Source organism: Trichomycterus rosablanca, chromosome 20 (assembly GCF_030014385.1).
Source record: "Trichomycterus rosablanca isolate fTriRos1 chromosome 20, fTriRos1.hap1, whole genome shotgun sequence".
In the NCBI taxonomy this organism is placed as follows: Eukaryota; Metazoa; Chordata; class Actinopteri; order Siluriformes; family Trichomycteridae; genus Trichomycterus; species Trichomycterus rosablanca.
Window position 1 is genome coordinate 17,330,468 of NC_086007.1, and position 21,218 is coordinate 17,351,685.

The 21,218-nt window shown below is 39.2% G+C and overlaps 1 protein-coding gene across 1 annotated transcript in view; it reads left to right on the forward strand.

The window, feature by feature from the left end:
- Positions 1–21,218, forward strand: part of masp1 (MBL associated serine protease 1) — a 59,129-nt gene that overhangs the window by 36,831 nt on the left and 1,080 nt on the right. Inside the window, exons 6-9 of the mRNA XM_063016472.1 lie at positions 8,750–8,897; positions 8,992–9,110; positions 9,196–9,274; positions 21,108–21,164. Of these exons, the coding sequence (XP_062872542.1) occupies positions 8,750–8,897; positions 8,992–9,110; positions 9,196–9,274; positions 21,108–21,164 (403 nt within the window). The remainder of the gene's footprint in view (positions 1–8,749; positions 8,898–8,991; positions 9,111–9,195; positions 9,275–21,107; positions 21,165–21,218) is intronic.

Sequence of the window (21,218 nt, forward strand, 5' to 3'; positions counted from 1 at the left end):
CCAGACCTAAACCCAATAGAACATCTTTGGGGCATCCTCAAGCGGAAAGTGGAGGAGCGCAAAGTCTCGAATATCCGCCAGCTCCGTAATGTCGTCATGGAGGAGTGGAAAAGCATTCCAGTGGCAACCTGTGAAGCTCTGGTAAACTCCATGCCCAGGAGAGTTAAGGCAGTTCTGAGAAATAATGGTGGCCACACAAAATATTGACACTTCAGGAACTTTCACTAAGGCGTGTACTCACTTTTGTTGCCGGTGGTTTAGACATTAATGGCTGTATATTGAGTTATTTTGAGGGAAGAATAAATTTACACTGTTATATAAGCTGCACACAGACTACTTTTCATTGTGTCAAAGTGTCATTTTGTCAGTGTTGTCCCATGAAAAGATATACTTAAATATCTGCAGAAATGTGAGGGGTGTACTCACTTTTGTGATACACTGTATATACAGTGTATCACAAAAGTGAGTACACCCCTCACATTTCTGCAAATATTTTATCATATCTTTTCATGGGACAACACTATAGAAATAAAACTTGGATATAACTTAGAGTAGTCAGTGTACAACTTGTATAGCAGTGTAGATTTACTGTCTTCTGAAAATAACTCAACACACAGCCATTAATGTCTAAATAGCTGGCAACATAAGTGAGTACACCCCACAGTGAACATGTCCAAATTGTGCCCAAAGTGTCAATATTTTGTGTGACCACCATTATTATCCAGCACTGCCTTAACCCTCCTGGACATGGAATTCACCAGAGCTGCACAGGTTGCTACTGGAATCCTCTTCCACTCCTCCATGATGACATCACGGAGCTGGTGGATGTTAGACACCTTGAACTCCTCCACCTTCCACTTGAGGATGCGCCACAGGTGCTCAATTGGGTTTAGTCCATCACCTTTACCTTCAGCTTCCTCAGCAAGGCAGTTGTCATCTTGGAGGTTGTGTTTGGGGTCGTTATCCTGTTGGAAAACTGCCATGAGGCCCAGTTTTCGAAGGGAGGGGATCATGCTCTGTTTCAGAATGTCACAGTACAAGTTGGAATTCATGTTTCCCTCAATGAACTGCAGCTCCCCAGTGCCAGCAACACTCATGCAGCCCAAGACCATGATGCTATCACCACCATGCTTGACTGTAGGCAAGATACAGTTGTCTTGGTACTTCTCACCAGGGCGCCGCCACACATGCTGGACACCATCTGAGCCAAACAAGTTTATCTTGGTCTCATCAGACCACAGGGCATTCCAGTAATCCATGTTCTTGGACTGCTTGTTTTCAGCAAACTGTTTGCTGGCTTTCTTGTGCGTCAGCTTCCTTCTGGGATGACGACCATGCAGACCGAGTTGATGCAGTATGTTGCGTATGGTCTGAGCACTGACAGGCTGACCTCCCACGTCTTCAACCTCTGCAGCAATGCTGGCAGCACTCATGTGTCTATTTTTTAAAGCCAACCTCTGGATATGACACCGAACACGTGGACTTAACTTCTTTGGTCGACCCTGGCGAAGCCTGTTCCGAGTGGAACCTGTCCTGGAAAACCGCTGTATGACCTTGGCCACCATGCTGTAGCTCAGTTTCAGGGTGTTAGCAATCTTCTTATAGCCCAGGCCATCTTTGTGGAGAGCAACAATTCTATTTCTCACATCCTCAGAGAGTTCTTTGCCATGAGGTGCCATGTTGAATATCCAGTGGCCAGTATGAGAGAATTGTACCCAAAACACCAAATTTAACAGCCCTGCTCCCCATTTACACCTGGGACCTTGACACATGACACCAGGGAGGGACAACGACACATTTGGGCACAATTTGGACATGTTCACTGTGGGGTGTACTCACTTATGTTGCCAGCTATTTAGACATTAATGGCTGTGTGTTGAGTTATTTTCAAAAGACAGTAAATCTACACTGCTGTACAAGCTGTACACTGACTACTCTAAGTTATATCCAAGTTTCATTTCTATAGTGTCGTCCCATGAGAAGATATAATGAAATATTTGCAGAAATGTGAGGGGTGTACTCACTTTTGTGATACACTGTATATAACATTAAAACCACTTCCTTGTTTCTACACTCACTGTCCATTTTATCAGCTCCACCTACCATATAAAAGCATTTTTTAGTTCTACAACTAATAGAGTAAATCTAATTCTGCTCAATATTAGTTGTATCTCTTTATAAAAAGCTTTTACTGGAAGAATAGATGTTACAATGAGGCAATGAAAATGAGAAGCAGGCAGAGTAAAAACATGAACATTATTTCACTATTTAATCAAAATTTCAACTTTTTTCGAAAATAGGTGTGAACAAAATGTGCAGGTTTTAAATAAACCATACACAAAGTGCTATTGCTATTTTTGAACTACCTTATTTGCTGTTTTTTAGTCATTTGATATTGTTGGATATTCTTTTTGGAAATATCTGGTCTTGACTGCTTCAGTCGTAGATGTGTAAAACTTAATGAAAAGTCCTTGTTGTTTTTGCAGTTTAGCTAGAAAAGCTTCAGATGTGATGCTTCGCATTGTTTAAGTTCTTGTATTTCTCCGTGTTTAGTTCTGTAATGGCAATTTAAACCCTGGATTTAAATTTTTATTCTTGAAAAGCTTCACATCTGACTTCAGTAAATAAATACTTAGAGGTTTATGTTTTGTTAAAAACTCGACTGTCTTTGTCAATCGCTCTCAGTTCTGTTTGCCAACACATTACAGTAAAGCTGGACACACTCACACACACGTAAATTGAAACTTACCTAAATTTAAAGAAATAGCGATCCCTTCAAAATAAAAACAATACTGTTGTATTGCATGTTTTTTTCAATAAGACAATGCAACCACATTCTGCACACATTACAAAGGCATGGATGCAGAAGAAGAGGGTAAGGGTACTGGACTGGCCTGGCCTGCCTGCAGTCCAGGCCTGTCCCCAATAGAGAATGTGTGGAGAAGTTTGACATGAAAAATGCAACAACGTTGACCCCTTACTGTTGCACATCTTAAGACGTGTTTACAAGAAGAATGGGGCAAAATAAAACCTGAAACACTGAACTGCTTGGTATCCTCGGTGCCAAAATATCTTAGCAACATTACAAAGTGGTAAAAGCTTTACTGTCCCAACTTTTTTTGGAATGTGTTGCAGGCCTGAAATGCAGGAATGGATGTTTATTAATAAATAAAATTAAGCTGAGTAGACAAAACATATCTCAGAGATATCTCAGGTTCATATTGTCTGCAATGAAATTAAAGTCAAAGTAAGGGGTTGTAAATTATGGTTATGCATGTATGAAGTAACTGTGCTCAGATTAGGATATTGATATGAGTAAAAACAGTACAGCACACTCTAAGACAAGTCTGTAAAGCTACTGTAATAATTGCAAGAAGAAAATTACAAGTGTGTGTAAAAAGTTACTGTGTGCATACAGTCAAGCCAGAAAGTCTGCACACCACTTTCCGCTTCTTCACATTTTATTACATTACAGACTCATTCTATAATAGATTGAGTTAATTTCTTGTCACAAAATCCTACACAAAATAGCCCACAATGACAAAGTGAAAGCAGGTTTTTATGCTAATTTATTAAAAATCAAAATGTAAAATATCATATGTACATAAGTGTGCACACCCTTTGTTTTCACTGACACTGCTTGAAATGTTTCTACAATTTAATTGGAGTCCACCTGTGGAAAATTAAATTGTTTGGACATGATTGGGGATTGCCAACACCTGCCTATATAAGGTCCCACAGTTGACAGTGCATTTCAGAGCAAACTCCAAGCCAAGGATTTATCTGCAGACAGCATAGAAGGCATAGATCTGGAGAAGGGTACAGAAAAATTGCTGCAGCTTTATAGGGCCCAAAGAGCACATTGGCCACCATCATTCATAAATGGAAAAAGTTTAGAACCACTAAAAATCTTTCTAGACCTGGCCAGCCGGCCAAACTGAGCGATCGGGGAAGACGGGCCTTGGCCAGGGAGGTGAACAGGAACCCGAGGGTCACTCTGACAGAACTCCAGCATATCCTTGTGTAGATGGGAAAACAGAAGATCAGAAGAAGATCCGCTATCCAGGCAGCACTCCACAAATCACTCCTTTATGGTAGAATGGTCAGACAGGAGCCACTCCTTAGTAAAAGGCACATGACAGGCCACTTGGAGTTTGCCAAAAGGCACCTAGAGGACTCTCAAACCATGAGAATCAAGATTCTTTGGTCTGATGAAACCAAAATGTGACTTTTTGGCCTGAATGCCAAGCGTCACGTCTGGACACAGCTTGCAAGAATATGTCCAGAAATGTCCAGAAACAAGTGTGCCAAGCTCATAGTGTCTTTCCCATGATGCCTTAAAGCTGTAATTGCTGCCAAAGGTGCATCAGCCAAGTTTTAGGCGAAGGGTGTATACAGATATGTAACCCCTAAATAAAAAAATTTTGTCAGTAAAATAAAATCGCATATTTTGTAAACCCTGTTTTCACTTCATAATTATTGGCGATTGTGTGGAGATGTTTGAGGCTAAAAAAGAACTCATTATAGAATGAGTCTGTAACGTAATAAAACGTGGAGAAGGTGAAAGGAGTGTGCTTTCCGGCTTGACTGTATGTACAAAATGCAATAAGAGCCTAATTGCTGGGTAACAGTCTGAAGATACCAGTCTGATTTCAAAATGGTTTATGCATGAGTAAGAAAAATGGTTGTATGTACTGTAGATGTGCAAACTACACAGTGTGCAAGATGACAGTCTACGACGGGTTGGGAGATCAATAAGGAGTGATGCAGGAAACAGCTCTTGGGAAGGAGCTGTTTCTCAGTCTGTTCGTGTGTGCACAGATAGCCCTGTACTACCTACCAGATGGTAACAGGGAAAACAGATAGTTTCCCAGGTGGGTTGCATCTTTGCTAATGCTGTTGGCCTTGTTTTCTAAACGGCTGGCATAGACGCTGTCCAAGTTGGGGAGTTTAATGTTAATGTTGTTGTGGTAGTCTTTGAGGGAGCTGAGCCTGTTTTAACTTTCTCAAAAAATAAAGTGTGCTCTTATGATGTGCCCTTATGTCTAGGTACGAGGTGTTCAGGGACATGTACGTAAAGCACTTAATGACTAGTGTTAGTGCCACAAGTCGATAGCCATTAACGCATTTCACTGCATACTTTTTGGGGACTGGAATGACTGTGGAGGTTTTAAAGCACGTCGGGAGAGCAGCTTGTTTTAGCAAGAGGTTAAATATGTTTGTGAAGACTTCTACTAGTTGGTTGGCACAGACTTAGAGTCCTTCTAGAAACTCCATCTGGGCCTGCAGGTGAGAACCAAAGCATGTTGGGGTCCACTCTCTGCAGGGTGGTTCTCATCTGATGACACTTTAGAACCAATGTCTGCCCTTTTAACAGGTGGTGTGATGTGAGAGGCTCCGCTGTTTTGGTTATCAAAGCGAGCGAATAACTGGTTTAACACATCAGGTAGACTGATGTCATCACTGGCCTGCAGAGTCTTGTAGTCTGTAAGTGCTTTAATTCTGTTCCACATGCTGCAGTGGTTGTTGTTCTCAAAGTGCTCCTCAGTGTGTTGCTTGTATCTGTGCTTGGCCTCCTTGATGCCTTTTTGAGGTTCCTTCATGCTGTTGAATAAGCAAGCCTGTCTCCCGTCCTGAAGGCTGCATCATGTCTCCTAATCAGAGCCTGGACATTCTTGTTTAGCCATGGCTTCTGATAAGGAAATTATAGCCATGGCTTCTGATTAGGAAAGGGGACAAAGTTGAACTGGTCAAAGAACAGGGCCTGGAGGGAGTTTAACCACTTTTTTGAGGTCAGTCTATTATTGTTTCACCTCTTCAAGGCAGTGTCCCCACTCTTTAGGAGCAAGCAACAGTGAGTAACTCTGTATTCCCCAAGTCATAGAACGTAGTCAGTCAGCAAAAGGAATATGTGCAGGTGTGCTTTCTGTTGCTGGGCTCAGTTATTCATGTATATGATATGTTTTAAATTTTACTTTTGCTGATTAATCTGCTGATGCCAGAACTTACAAATATTGTTTTAAAAACTACTTCAGCTACTTTTTAGTTTGGCTGTGCTACAACAGGAAAGCTGTGTATGATATAGGTCTATCTATTTATGTGGCTACAGACAAATATGAGCAAATGTTTGCAACATCTGCTGAAAGGAAAGAGAAATGCAGCTTTGAAAGACATTGTGGCAATATACACATAAGAATAAAACTGTTTTAAACCATTTTTTAATGTTGCCAATTCTTCTTACAACACTTAAAAGACATTTTGGCACCAAGGATACTAAGCGATGGAGTGCTTTAGGTTATTTTGTCCCATTTTCCTGCAAACTCGTCTTTAGGTATACAACAGCACAGGTCTGTCATCACATTTCTCATTTCAAAAATCTAAAAAAATTTCTTTATTTGGGTCCAGTCCAGTACACATACCCTCTTAATTCGTATTGTGTATTGTTTGCATTTGTATTGTGTCTTGTTAATAATGCATGACATCCCTGGAAAAAATGTTGTCTTGAAGGCAGCATATGTTACTCTAAAATCTCAATGTACTTTTTCTGCATGAATGCTGCCAACACAGAGGTGTAAATTACCTTTGCCAAGGGGATTGACAAAATCCCATACCATGACAGACCCTGGCTTTTCGACTTGTTGATAATAGTCTGAATGGGCCTTTTTGTTGCTGGTCTAAAACAAACTTCTTCCAAAAAAGATCTGGAATATTGATTCGTCTGATGACAATATGTTTCTATATGTCATGGTCCATCTCAGATGCCTCTGAGCCCAGAGAACACAATGCTGCTTCTGGACATGGTTAACTTAAGGCATTTGTAAACGTTACTCCATATTTTATTGTGTGACAAAGATTTGCTAAAGTAATCCCCTGCCTATGTGGTTATATCAGCTATGAATGAATAATGGTCCTTGGTGCAGTTCTGTCTGAGGGATCAGGGATCACGGGTGTACAGATTAGGCTAACACCCCATCCCTTTATGCACTGAAATTCTGGAATATGTTTAATGATATTATGCATCATCTTCATCTGTATAGGGAGAAATATGAGAATCCCTTCCAACTATCTTTGAGGAGCATTGTTTTTAAACATTTTAATAATTTTTGACAATCTTCGCACTTTATTGCTCCTCAAAGACTCAGCCTTTTGTAAATACTGCTTTTGTACCAAATCAAGATTTTTTTAATACAACTTATGTGAAATGTGTTGCAGGTCTGGATGTATATTAACAAACTGAATGAAGTTGACCAAACAAAACATGAACTATGTAAGTGTGGTAAATAATAATACTGTTGACCTTAGTTTGCTTTTAATGCTAATATTCACCAGCACAAATTGTGGACCCTCTGTGCAGAATATAATATATACAGGTGGCAGCAAAAGCAAACAATTGTTTTGCCTATGTGTCTGCACAGACACACAATGGGTGGCTTGGTGGCTCACTGGGTAGCACTGTCGCCTCACAGCTAGAGGGTCCTGAGTTCGATCCCCAGGTGGGGCAGTCCAGGTCCTTTCTGTGTGGAGTTTGAATGTTCTCCCCATGTGTGCGTAGGTTTCCTCTGGGAGCTCTGGTTTCCTCCCACAGTCCAAAGACATGCAGTCAGGATAATTGGAGATACAAAATTGTCTATGACTGTGTTTGACATTAAACTTGTGAACTGATGAATCTTGTGTAACGATTAACTACCATTTCTGTCATGAATGTAACCAAAGTGTGTAAAACATGATGTTAAAATTCTAATAAATAAATAAATAAATACCACAGACACAATGTTAATGAAACTCGTCGAGCGTTTATACTACTTGAATGACAAGCTCTTCCAAACAAAATGAATGATCAAAATACAGGAAATTCTGACCATGCTGATCGTGGAGGCATGTTTGCTGGACTGAAGTGAATAGGGGAAGAAATTGCACATAGGTGAACGTGAACAGCCCCCGAATAACCTCTGCAACACTACTTATGTTTAATACTAATTTCTACATTCTTTCTTTTTTTTTCTTTCTTTTTTTTCTTGAAATGTAATTTTGAATTCCTCTTGAGTTTCTGGCATCCGCTTAAACCTAACCAAAGTTTTCTTAGATTGGTCAGGAGCACCACTTTGGTACTTAACTGGCAGATAAATTATCTGAAGCAATTGCAAAACTTAGGAAGTGTTGGACCAGCTGAATTGAGATGGGATTAGGCCTCTGATCTGGACGAGGTCCATTGTTCCATAATGTTTCTCCATCATACTGTACCTTATTTGTGTAGTGCAGGCTTTTGGTGGTGAATAAACACTTTTAGATGCTTTCCAGCTCTTTCTTTTCATAAAACTATCCAAATTGAAATTATGTAATTACAAAGTGAACAAAAAAGTTAGTTGTTGATCTCACAAAAGTTATCTCACTCCTAACCAAACTGATTCCTGAACTTGTAACTCCCATAAGATAAATCCATACCATTTCAGTTTTAAAACAATTGATTACAACTGCTCCACAACCTTATCCACTGTAAAAGATAAACAAAACTGGAAAATTTTGTTCATGATAAAATACACTACATGTAATGTACTACAGTAAAGAACAGTCTTGTTTTCTTTTTTAAATTACACAAATATGTAAGGTGTGACTGTGCCTCTTGCACCTTTTTTTTTTAAATAGTTGTGATGTATATAACAAATATTTCTGTATAATTAAATTACAACGGCCGCCAAAAATGATAATATTGTTAAGAACATTAAAGATAATAATTACCATGTTTTTGCAGATTCAGGTAGGAGAAAGGGTGTTAGGCCCATTTTGTGGAGATCGCTCACCTGGCAGGATACATACAGGAAGTAATGTTGTGAACATCCTGTTTCATAGTGATAACTCTGGAGAGAACCTGGGCTGGAAACTAAACTATTCTTCTACTGGTAACAACATGTGTGGGACTTAAAGGAATAAAAAGCAAAAACTATTATATGACTTTTGCTAAAACTGGAAACTGTTTAACCCTACTTTTTACAGGCACTGAGTGTCCAGTCCCATTGTTGCCTCCTAATAGTCATTTGGAGCCACTACAGTCTCAGTACTTCTTTAGAGAGCACATCACTGTGAAATGTGACCCTGGATACTTACTGCAAAAGGTACTGATACTGGTTGGCTATATGCAATAAACTTACTTTGGCCTTCAATCCTTTTTCTATAAAGTCTTCTCTTGTTTTGTCTAAGGATGAAGAAAAGTTTGAACATTATCAGATAACGTGTCAGGCAGATGGAAGTTGGAGCAGCAGTGTACCACTTTGTAAAAGTAAGGACTCACCTGTCACATGAACTTGTGGAGCAAAAACTGCAAAGTGGATATCCATCCATTTTTAAAACAACAAAAAAAGTCTTAGGAATGCTCCGACATTTCACCACCTTACCATTTAGTACTGATATAAAATATAAAAAAAAAAAGATTTTGAATCAAGTGCTATTTGGGCATTAAAATCGACTGCTTTTAGTACAAATGCAGATTTTGTTTTCATTCGAATGATCCGTTAATTTTATTTTAATTTATTTAATGTTCTTACTCAGCTTGTTAGATTGGGTGTTCTCAGGTACCCCTTTTCCACCGACGAGGAACGGAGCTGGTTCCGGTTCGCGAACTTGATTTTAAACCGGTTCCGCATGTTTTCACCGGAAACAAGAGGTTCCAGACAGCGAACTAGCATTCAAATCTGGCACCACAGAATACTTGGTTTTTCAGTGCGGACCAAGACCTTATCTGTAGGCGCGTCAAAGTGTAGAGGTTTGGGTGCTTTCGCATGAGAAGCTGTAACACCACTGTGCTGTTGTCTCGTAAGAAACTTGACGCTGCACTTCCATCTTTTAAAATTCATCTGATTGAATTTTGATCCAGTTTGCTGCTAATATTTTCAAAGCGCCTCAAAAGAGATAAACTGTGTGATATGATGCAGTAAAAGCGACCCGGACAGTACAAAAAACACTAAAAAATAAAAAATATCAAATATAAAGCATAACATGGCTTGTTGTACTAAAATGACCGATCAATTTAAGCAATACACAGCACTAATAACAAGTAAAAATGGAGAGAAATTTTGTGTTCCTATGTCGTCATTTTAGTACATTCAGCCACGATACGCTTTATTTTACGTGAAGCTTTTTCGACTTTTCTGAGAAGCGGATTCAGAACTCCGAGCTGCAGAACCACCACACGTAAAGTAAATACAGCTAAATATGTATTGTATTTTAGAGTGGGTTTGATGCTTATTTTACACAAATGGATGTTTGTGTCATGGAACCTTAGTGACGTTTCACTGTTCAAATCGGCTATTTGCACCGAGGGTCGCAGTGAGAGCAAAGTGCAAAACGCTTCTCACGTGAATGCACTAAAGAAAGCAACAATGATGACAAACACATCTACTTCTTATCACCAATAACTGATTGATGCTTTTAGCATAAAAACAAACATCTGTAACAACAGCACAAATGCTCACAGGTGATCTACACGTTCATTATGTTACTACTCTTAGCATGACATCTCTTTTCTGGTCATAAATTCACATTATTCATGGGGTGCACCAGTTGTTGTGGTTGGGGTTTTACTTGTGCATTGCTGGTCTTGGCTGATTCTAAGGGTAACCTATCTTTTGTTCTTTCCAAGAGTTGTTGCAGACAGTCATAGTAACCTGTCATTTTTTAACAAGTTCTCAGTTCTGCACAATCCCTGTTCTATCCATGTCCTCTTTTGCAGGCTTTTGGCTTTTGTGTCTTTCATTCATTACATTGTTTTTGTTTTGGCCACCTTATTGCAATTGTCCCCTTTTTGTCAGTGGCATTTTTCCAAATATTGTGAATGCAGTTATGCTTTTTTTAGGGTCTTTCTTCAGATTTGGAGCATTTAATGCGGAAGTAAGGGTGCAGAATAAAAAAGCTTATGGCACTTGGTTTTCTCTTTCTTTTAGCTTTCTTGTTGGTCTTTATTTTATTTATACTGTCTACCAAAGATTACATTTCAAATTAGCCACCAGTTGTGCCATAACAATCATAGTCATAGTCAGGGATATGTTCTGTGTCGGGCTGATAGTAGTAAAAATTATGTGTTGAATGTATCAAATATGGGCAGGCATAAAGACCTCAGTGGCCAAATAGTTACAAAAAGGCTACAAAAAGGACCAACAGATGGCCTACTGTGGCATAAATTGCTTATAGTTTTTATACTGGTGATGGGGAGAATTCATAACAGCACAGTGCTTTAAACCATTTTTGTGTATGGGGCTGTCAAGTCAAATTTATTTGTATAGCTCTTTTTACAATAGGCATTGTCTCAAAGCATCTTTACAGAATCCAGGGGTGACAGTGGCAAGGAAAAATTACAGGAAGAAACCTTGAGAGGAACCAGACTGGCTGTCTAGTCACAGGCCAGTAATAGTGCCCATGCTAACTCCTTGTCCATCATTGAAAGAATTTACAATGGGAATGCAAGCATCAAGAGCAATAGAAGGTTGCCTGTTCCAATAAATTTAACTTAACCAGCTTTGCGAACATGCCTCCATGGGTTCTCATCCACCTCGCCCTCCTCAGACTCAGAGCAGGACTTAATAGTGATAAGGAAAGCTAGGCACAAGGAATGGATCTGTTGATAAATATGTAAGATCAGTCCTCTCATCAAGGGCTCAGGCTTGATAAACATGTCCAACACTGTCTCCTCTCACACTATAGGGGATATTTATGGCAAAACTAAGAATTTTGCAAATGTGACATTAATATACAGTGTATCACAAAAGTGAGTATACCCCTCACATTTCTGCAGATATTTAAGTATATCTTTTCATGGGACAACACTGACAAAATGACACTTTGACACAATGAAAAGTAGTCTGTGTGCAGCTTATATAACAGTGTAAATTTATTCTTCCTTCAAAATAACTCAATATACAGCCATTAATGTCTAAACCACCAGCAACAAAAGTGAGTACACCCCTTAGTGAAAGTTCCTGAAGTGTCAATATTTTGTGTGGCCACCATTATTTCCCAGAACTGCCTTAACTCTCCTGGGCATGGAGTTTACCAGAGCTTCACAGGTTGCCACTGGAATGCTTTTCCACTCCTCCATGACGACATCACGGAGCTGGCGGATATTCGAGACTTTGCGCTCCTCCACCTTCCGCTTGAGGATGCCCCAAAGATGTTCTATTGGGTTTAGGTCTGGAGACATGCTTGGCCAGTCCATCACCTTTACCCTCAGCCTCTTCAATAAAGCAGTGGTCGTCTTAGAGGTGTGTTTGGGGTCATTATCATGCTGGAACACTGCCCTGCGACCCAGTTTCCGGAAGGAAGGGGATCATGCTCTGCTTCAGTATTTCACAGTACATATTGGAGTTCATGTGTCCCTCAATGAAATGTAACTCCCCAACACCTGCTGCACTCATGCAGCCCCAGACCATGGCATTCCCACCACCATGCTTGACTGTAGGCATGACACACTTATCTTTGTACTCCTCACCTGATTGCCACCACACATGCTTGAGACCATCTGAACCAAACAAATTAATCTTGGTCTCATCAGACCATAGGACATGGTTCCAGTAATCCATGTCCTTTGTTGACATGTCTTCAGCAAACTGTTTGCAGGCTTTCTTGTGTAGAGACTTCAGTAGAGGCTTCCTTCTGGGGTGATAGCCATGCAGACCAATTTGATGTAGTGTGCGGCGTATGGTCTGAGCACTGACAGGCTGACCCCCCACCTTTTCAATCTCTGCAGCAATGCTGACAGCACTCCTGCGCCTATCTTTCAAAGACAGCAGTTGGATGTGACGCTGAGCACGTGCACTCAGCTTCTTTGGACGACCAACGCGAGGTCTGTTCTGAGTGGACCCTGCTCTTTTAAAACGCTGGATGATCTTGGCCACTGTGCTGCAGCTCAGTTTCAGGGTGTTGGCAATCTTCTTGTAGCCTTGGCCATCTTCATGTAGCGCAACAATTCGTCTTTTAAGATCCTCAGAGAGTTCTTTGCCATGAGGTGCCATGTTGGAACTTTCAGTGACCAGTATGAGAGAGTGTGAGAGCTGTACTACTAAATGAACACACCTGCTCCCTATGCACACCTGAGACCTAGTAACACTAACGAGTCACATGACATTTTGGAGGGAAAATGACAAGCAGTGCTCAATTTGGACATTTAGGGGTGTAGTCTCTTAGGGGTTTACTCACTTTTGTTGCCGGTGGTTTAGACATTAATGGCTGTATATTGAGTTATTTTGAGGGTAGAATAAATTTACACTGTTATATAAGCTGCACACAGACTACTTTTCATTGTGTCAAAGTGTCATTTTGTCAGTGTTGTCCCATGAAAAGATATACTTATTTAAGTTATCTGCAGAAATGTGAGGGGTGTACTCACTTTTGTGATACACTGTACAAGTCTTTAAATGTTCTAATACCCAGATTGTGCCAAGTAGTGAATGCACCATTCACCAGTGATGGAGGGGAAAGGGTTTGCAGTTATAGGAGCAAGAACAGAAAAAGATTGCAGCCTAAAATGATGTTTAAACTGGTTCCATATTCTGAAGGAGCTTCTAACCAACACATTCCTAATGTAAAGTGAATAAGATTTTTTTTTCAGTAAACAGACCAAGGCGCCAAGGGAGGGTGGTTTAACCAAGTTAGCCTACATTTGAAGCAAGGCCTGAGACACTGAATGAGAGCTATATTTTAACCAGTATTCCATATTAACTCTATGATAAGGGAATCAAGTTTGTAAAAGAAACTTTGGGGTAAAATTTGTGGTATGCACTGAAAGAAGTCATGACATTTAGAACAGGTAGAACATTCATCTTAATGTAGTTAATTTGTGCAGCTAAGGATACATTTTGTATCGACCATATAGGTAAATCTTCCTTTAGTCATGTCAAAAGTGGAAATAAATTTGCTTGGTAAAGATTTCTGACATCATAAATTTCTTGAATACCTAAAAACTGAAAGCTATGATTATCAAGTTTAAGTGGTGTGTTACAAGAATATTTAAATGCTGCATTATTTAGGGGAGAAGTTCCCTCTTTATTTAAACCCCTAAATAAGCACTATTTTTTGCGGTATAAAAAAGATATTTTCATTCTACCCTAACAAAAGCTTTCTTTGCATCCATTGTGACATTTTTGTTTTTTAAACTGTAGGAGGCAGTACTTTTTATTTTTATTTCGCCATTGAACCTTTGCCGCTGGAATGCTACCAAACCGCCGCTGTCAGGGTGCTAAGACTGTCACACTCTTCACTAGCACATCTACAAGCATCTGCCGCACTTCACCTTCCAACGTCAGCCCCAGTTCTACTGCTGTTGTCTCCCTTATCCAGCTGCAATAACTCGCTATCAGCTGCAGCTAAGCTTCACAATGCTCCCACGCTGATTTGCCATCAAACAGTAGTAGTCAACAGTAGTGGTCGAGTCTCTGTGATTGGGTGTCTTGTTTTACTTTAAGTGGGAGGTGCCATGGCCCGTCATCTGTGATTGGGTGGCTACTTTTGCCGCCGCTCACACACTTGCCCGCGATTGGTCCTTCTTCTTTGGCTTCACCCCCAGGAGCTGTTTCATCTCGCCGGTCAGTCTTGCCAAAAAGGAAGGAAACATTTTATTTTTAGTTGCTTCTGAGCCAGTTTTAAAAGCACGAAGAAGAGGCTATATCTGAAATACAACAGTTAAAGGGTTTTTGATAGGAGTTTATAATCTACATTTACTAAGCTAATTGGGTAGTACGATGAACAATTAAGAGGATCCTTATCTTTTTAGGCATTAGAGATATTACAGCTGTATTAAGGGGTAGTGGGGAGTTTTCCTAATTCAAGTGATTCATTAAAAATGTTTAATTATAGCAGAGCAAATTTAATAAAAATCATAATGTAAAATTTAATTGGAAACCCATCTGGGCCAGGGCTTTGACCAGTTTGCATAGATGTAGAAGCTCACGACAGCTCTAAAATTGTTAAGTAATTCATCCAGTTTTTTTGTTGAATCTGGATCTAGCAAAATCCTCAGCATCTGCCTGTAAATCAGATGTACATAATGCACTGTAATACTGCCTAAATTAGTTATTAATTTCAGTAAGATTCATTGCGATTCCTTAAGCTCTTTGAATTTGCACAATTTGATGAGAAGCAGCAGAATGTAGCAGTTAATTAGCCAAGACTTTACTAGATTTGTCCTCAAATTCAAAGTAATTACATCATCTATTTTCCTTGTTTTTCATGATGTCATTAAGTATGTATAACCTTTCTAATATACAGTTTAAGTGTTGCCCACAAAGTGGATGCATAGATCCTTTAGGTTTATTGGTACAGAGGAAAAAATTAATTAAAAAAATTATCATTAATGAATGCAGCCCTGAGCCCAAGGCATACAGCTATTATTTATCTTAGTAAAATTAATGTTCACAATAACAGGGGCGTGATTTGGGTGTGATTTGAGCGGCAGATTAAGCCAACAATAAAGGTCTCCATCCAAAATAAGAGCATATAAGAACAAAGCCATAAAAGCTTATGGTGGTCCCAGTTTGGTGTGTAGACATTTACTAAATGTACATATACAGTACAGATGTACAGTACAATGAAATTCTTTCTCTGCATATCCAAGCTTGTTTTGTTGGAAAGCTGGGGTCAGAGCGCAGGGTCAGAAATTGTACGGCGCCCCTGGAGCAAAGAGGGTAAAGGGCCAAAGGCCCAACAGTGGCTGCATAACCCTTCAGTTGATAGCTCAAAGCCCTACCCATTAGGCTACCACTGTCCCTAGTTTGCCGGTAAGTATAATATACCACAAATATTAAAAATTGGCTCAAGGACAACAAAGTGCAGGTAATGAAGAGGCCATTACAAAGCCCTGTCCGCAATCCTATAGACAATTTAGAGGCAGTACTAAAAAGTGTGTTCGAGCAAGGAGGCTTTCTTATACCAGTCAGGAGGAATGTGCCAAAATTTAATCAACTTATTGTGAGAAGTTTGTGAAAGGCTACCCAAAACATTCGATTTAAGTTAAACAAATTAAAAACAATGCCACCACATAGTAACCATGTGTGTTTAAACTTTTGAGATTCTGAGAAATAGACCAATTCAGATATTTTACATTCTTAAATATTTTATAATATTCCTGCATTTCAGGCCTGCAACACATTCCAAAACCTAATGTCCTGGAATCTTATGAATACCAACAGAGGATCTGGATAGTTTTTAGGCCCCTTGATGTTTTGCACATTTTATTGCGTTGTGGATTTACATTTATGGTATTAGCATATACTTTTAACAGAAGTGACTTACAGTTGTGACTAAAAACAATGCAAGCAACTAAGTGTTAAGCACTTTTCCCAGGGGCCCAATAGTGGCAATTTGGCAATGGTGGGCCTTAAGCCAGCAAACTTCTTATCCCTACTCCAGTACCTTACCCACTAAGCTACCATTAAAGCTTGTTAAAGATTACATTTCAAAACCATGGCCCTCGTGGCTTTAAGTCTCTTTTAAGAAGGCACTCTACAAGATTATACAGTGTAAACTTGTGCAGTCAAAAGAGCATTTGTGAGTTTAGGCAATGCTGTTTGATGAGAAGGCCTGTGCAGAGATGGAAGAACCTGATAAAATGCTTTCTACAAATCAAGCCTTTATGGCAAAATGGATGTCACTCTTCAGTAAAAGGCATATAGCAGCCAATAAAGGACTCTCAAAACTAATGAGATGAAAATTGTAGTTTTAGGGTAAAAAAAACAGGCACATCACCTGTCTAATACCATCCCTTCATTAAAACATGGTGGTGGCAATATCATTCTATGAGAATGCTTCTCAGCATTGATAAGAAAACTCTCCCAGATAATGTTTGAAACCTCAGTTAGCCAGCTATCCTTCTCTACTCATGTAGATAACACAAGAAGATTATGCCAGTTCCTCCTCTACATCATCAAGAAGATTTGGCCATTTCTCTCTATGGAAGCCAGTCAGATTCTTGTCCAATCACTTGCTATCTCAAAGCTGGACTACTGCCACTTCCTCCTGGCAGGTGCTCCCATGATCACTATTAAACACCTGCAACTTTTTCAAAATGCAGTTGCCCACCTGTTTTTAACCAACCCAACAGCCAAACTCTGCTCAGGCAAAGATTTCAAAGCAGACTGGGGTTTCTAGATGTGCTATTCAAGCTCTTTTGACGAAGCACAAAAAAGACGGGCAATGTTGAGGACTGTAGATGCAGTGGTAAAGGAAAATAAGTGCAGCAGATGAAAGACTCATAAAATGTCCAGCAGTGCCATCAGCTCAGAACTGGCATTTCAACAAAACTGTAAAAAAAAGTGTTCATATCACATTCATGTTTATGTACTGTAGGCACCATATGTTAATGCAATCTTGCATTACAGAGAAGTTTGTGATCTTATTGTATAAACAAGGTTGTTTAGACTATGTTTGCTGTATGCATTTTTCTCAGAAGAGTTTATGTAATAACTCTACGTAGTACATAAACTCTTCAGAGAAAAATGCATACAGCAAACATAGTCTTGTGTATACAATAAGATCACAAACTTCTCTGTGATGCAGGACTGAGTTAACATATGGTGCTTACAGTACAAGGAATTGAAAGCAAGGATCCATATAAATCCATACAAATTCTATTAAGCCAAAAAATGTTGACAAATCAAATAATACAATTCTCTGACACAATGTAAAAATGTGATTTTTGTAAATAATTGTGTTTGGCTTTAAATCTCATAGTCCAGATATAAATTAGTGGTCCAATTCTTTGAATGCACCTTGTGTAGTGGACCATGAAATGATGTTTTAGAATCAAGTAGTTTGATCGGTACAGTTCTTTGAAAAGCTGGTGATGTTCAATAATGAGGTGTTTTACATTTAAATTCACATGTATCACTTCTGTGATAGACTATGAGAACACAATATTTGTATATTTAGCAACAAAAGAAACAAGCACAAGTGCAAATCATCCTCTGGTACCAGTTCACCAAATATCAAAGTTATGTTTGTGATCAAACACATGTATGATGCATTTAACCCTATTTAATGTCATCCACAGTCAAGGTTAATATTTGTTGACTTGTTTTCCTTTTCCAGATAGCCATAATTAAAAGCATACATTCTGTTTAATAAGCTTTCTTTGAAAAAGAAACGTTCAGTTAAATATACAAATAGCAATCAGACCTCATATTTGAACAACCTCTTCCAAAATAGCATGCATGTCAAAAGCATAATTTTCTGCAATATTTTAATATTGTATTAACTATGCTCTAACTCTTAATGCCAAATGAAGTTAATGTTGGATCATGTACCAAACTAGTATAATGTCTGGTGATGTCTGAAGAGCTGTCTGAAGAGCTGGTGATTAAATTTAAGGATTAAATAAAGACAGCCAACTTATGTATACCTTTTTAACCTTTTTTAAGAGGATTCACACACTGAGAACTGCAAGCAACATTTTATTTGACCACATTTAATAAAAAACATTTTTTAATTACCTAACGCCATTAAACTCACTGTTCAGAATGGGCTGGTCATTACAAACTTTTACTGTTCATCTAGAACACAGGTGTCAAACTCAAGGCCCGCGGGCCAGATCCGGCCCGCCGCGTCATTTGATCCGGCCCGCGAGAGCTTAAACGACTGTATGATTGTTGTGATGGTTCGAGTCGTTACAGAGACGTGCTTATAATTTAATGCGCTCCTGCGCCTTTAAGAGACAACGTGACATCGTAGTCATGGCAACTAACTTTAACCTTCGCTGAGAAGCCATGTGACTTTTACGGCAAAAGAACGCGGGGTAGCGTAGCCAGTAATGTAAACAATAATAAATAAATACAAATAATTCTATTGCAATATAATACCCAAGCATTGTCTGTAAGTAGTGGCGTTTATATTCTCAGTTGTTAGTAAAGAGTATATATAGTAAGAGTATATCACAGCGTTTTAGTTACAAATTTACCGTAATTAAATACTGTTGTTACGTTACTATAGCAATTAGTATCTTTACACCAAATTTTAACTCGTTATTTTACGTTTGGTTAAATCTCATATTGTACCAGATGTAACACTTGACTGCAGCTGTGAGCTTTTTACTGTATTAGGTTCTTTATTGCTTTTATTGTTTGTATTTTTACTTCATTTTGATGCACACAGTGTATCACACAGCTGGGAAGCAAATAAACAGACTGTATTCTGAAGAGATCTGTCTATCTGTCTATCTGTCTGTCTGTCTGTCTGTCTGTCTGTCTAGCTGAGAAAGGGGGATAAACTATTAGTGAGGGCAGAATGATTGTCTTAAAAATACACTGTAAAATCCTAAATAAACTGCATCTTTCAAAATGCAGGCTGATTTTGTGACCTGCAAAGTGACACATCCCGCCAGTAGATGATGTTACACATATTTACACATGATCCTAAAATGTACAAGAAGATAAGTAAGAAAATTAAGCATAAGGAGGAAATTTAATGAAAGTGAAAACAAGTTTGTGCTTCAGGAAGAAAAACCGGTGCGTCTCTTGTGTTATGAGGCTGTGTCTGTGGTAAAGTAGAACAATATAAATGCAGAATTCAGCCTCCAAGAAAAACAGCAATGTGACTGCAATCACAGCAGGATACGTTACAATCGGCCCTTTTGAGGGCCACCATAATGCTGATGTGGCCCTCGGTGAAAATGAGTTTGACACCCCTGATCTAGAATATTCCCAAAATGTCACGCCCAGGTGGCGCAGTGGGATACCAGCACCAGCACCGCCATCTGGCAGGTATAATTGGCAGTGCCTGCAGCAGATTCAAATTGACCACCGTTTCTGCAGGGTGTGGACCGGACTATATGTGGGTGGGACTTCATACACTGTGTAAGGACCCTGATTGGCAGAAGAGACGCCCGTGCAGGAAGCACGGACGAGAAGAGGAGGGCTGTACATGTGTAAGGAAAACGTGGGCAGCAGGAAGGCAGGATCAGAGCATGGGATGTAAAGAAACTCAACAAACTGATCAGGAAGGCTGGCTCAGTCTTGGGCTGCTCACTTGACAGTTTCGAGTTGGTGGTTGGAAGGAGGTGTAGCTAGTAAAACAGTGTGGTTCTTTCTGGTATAAGAAACTTTTGCTGCACTGAAACATAACAATCAATAATTTGTTAACAAAGTTATTATTACTACCCCTTTAATGACTTTGTACAAAACATCACTTACCAGCACTGATAAAGTCTAAAAAGCTGACTTCTTCCAGTTTCACATATTTCTTTTTCCTTTATCAACACATGCAACACATGGATAGCCACTCTAACAAAAGACACTTTGTAGTAGGTGTAACTGACTATACAGCATGTTTAGCATAATATGAACCCCTATTTAATTTAAGTATTTTATTAGCCTGACTAATGTTGCATTGTCCAGCTCAACCCTTTACTTGTTTACTGTAAGTTTATCAGCTTAAGTGATTGTGCCACCATCATTTACTTAAAAAATTATGCCGTCATTTACTTGAAAAATAGTCGCGTAACTGGCTAAGCTGTTGTCTTAACCACAACTGCAGGAAAATGTATGCAGCGTTACCTTGTCGAAATGTCATTTCATGTTAATGAAACAACTCCAGTAAATATGATGACAGAACTACAAACACGGTTAGGGCGGCACGGTGGCTTTGTGGGTAGCGCTGTCGCCCCACATTAAGGTCCAGGGTTCGATCCCCAGGTGGGGCGGTCCAGGTCCTTTCTGTGTGGAGTTTGCATGTTCTCCCCGCATCTGCATGGATTTCCTCTGGGAGCTCAGTTTCCTCCCACAGTCCAAAGACATGCAAGTAAGGTGAATTGGAGTTTGACATTAAACTTGTGAACTGATGAGTCTTGTGTATCAAGTAACTACCGTTTCTGTCATGAATGTAACCAAAGTGTGTAACACATGATGTTAAAATCCTAACAATAAATAATTAAATAATACAAACACGGTTAACTAACTTAAATCACACACAGAAATGGAAGTAATAACGAATAAAAAAGTGCTATATCACTGTGTGTTAACAGGAACATATACAGTGTACTTGTGTATAATTAATAAATCTTTTGTTTATTGTTATTTACTGGATTACATTTGTGACTTTTATGGCTCTTTTTTTTAAACTGTATCTCTGTTTAACAGATCTGCAGAATACCACTCAGCTAGAATTTAAATACCATCTGTCAAGTGGCCAAGCCGGTAAGATAAACTTTAGTACATTTTTTTAGCCTTGTTAATAATTTGATTGTTAAT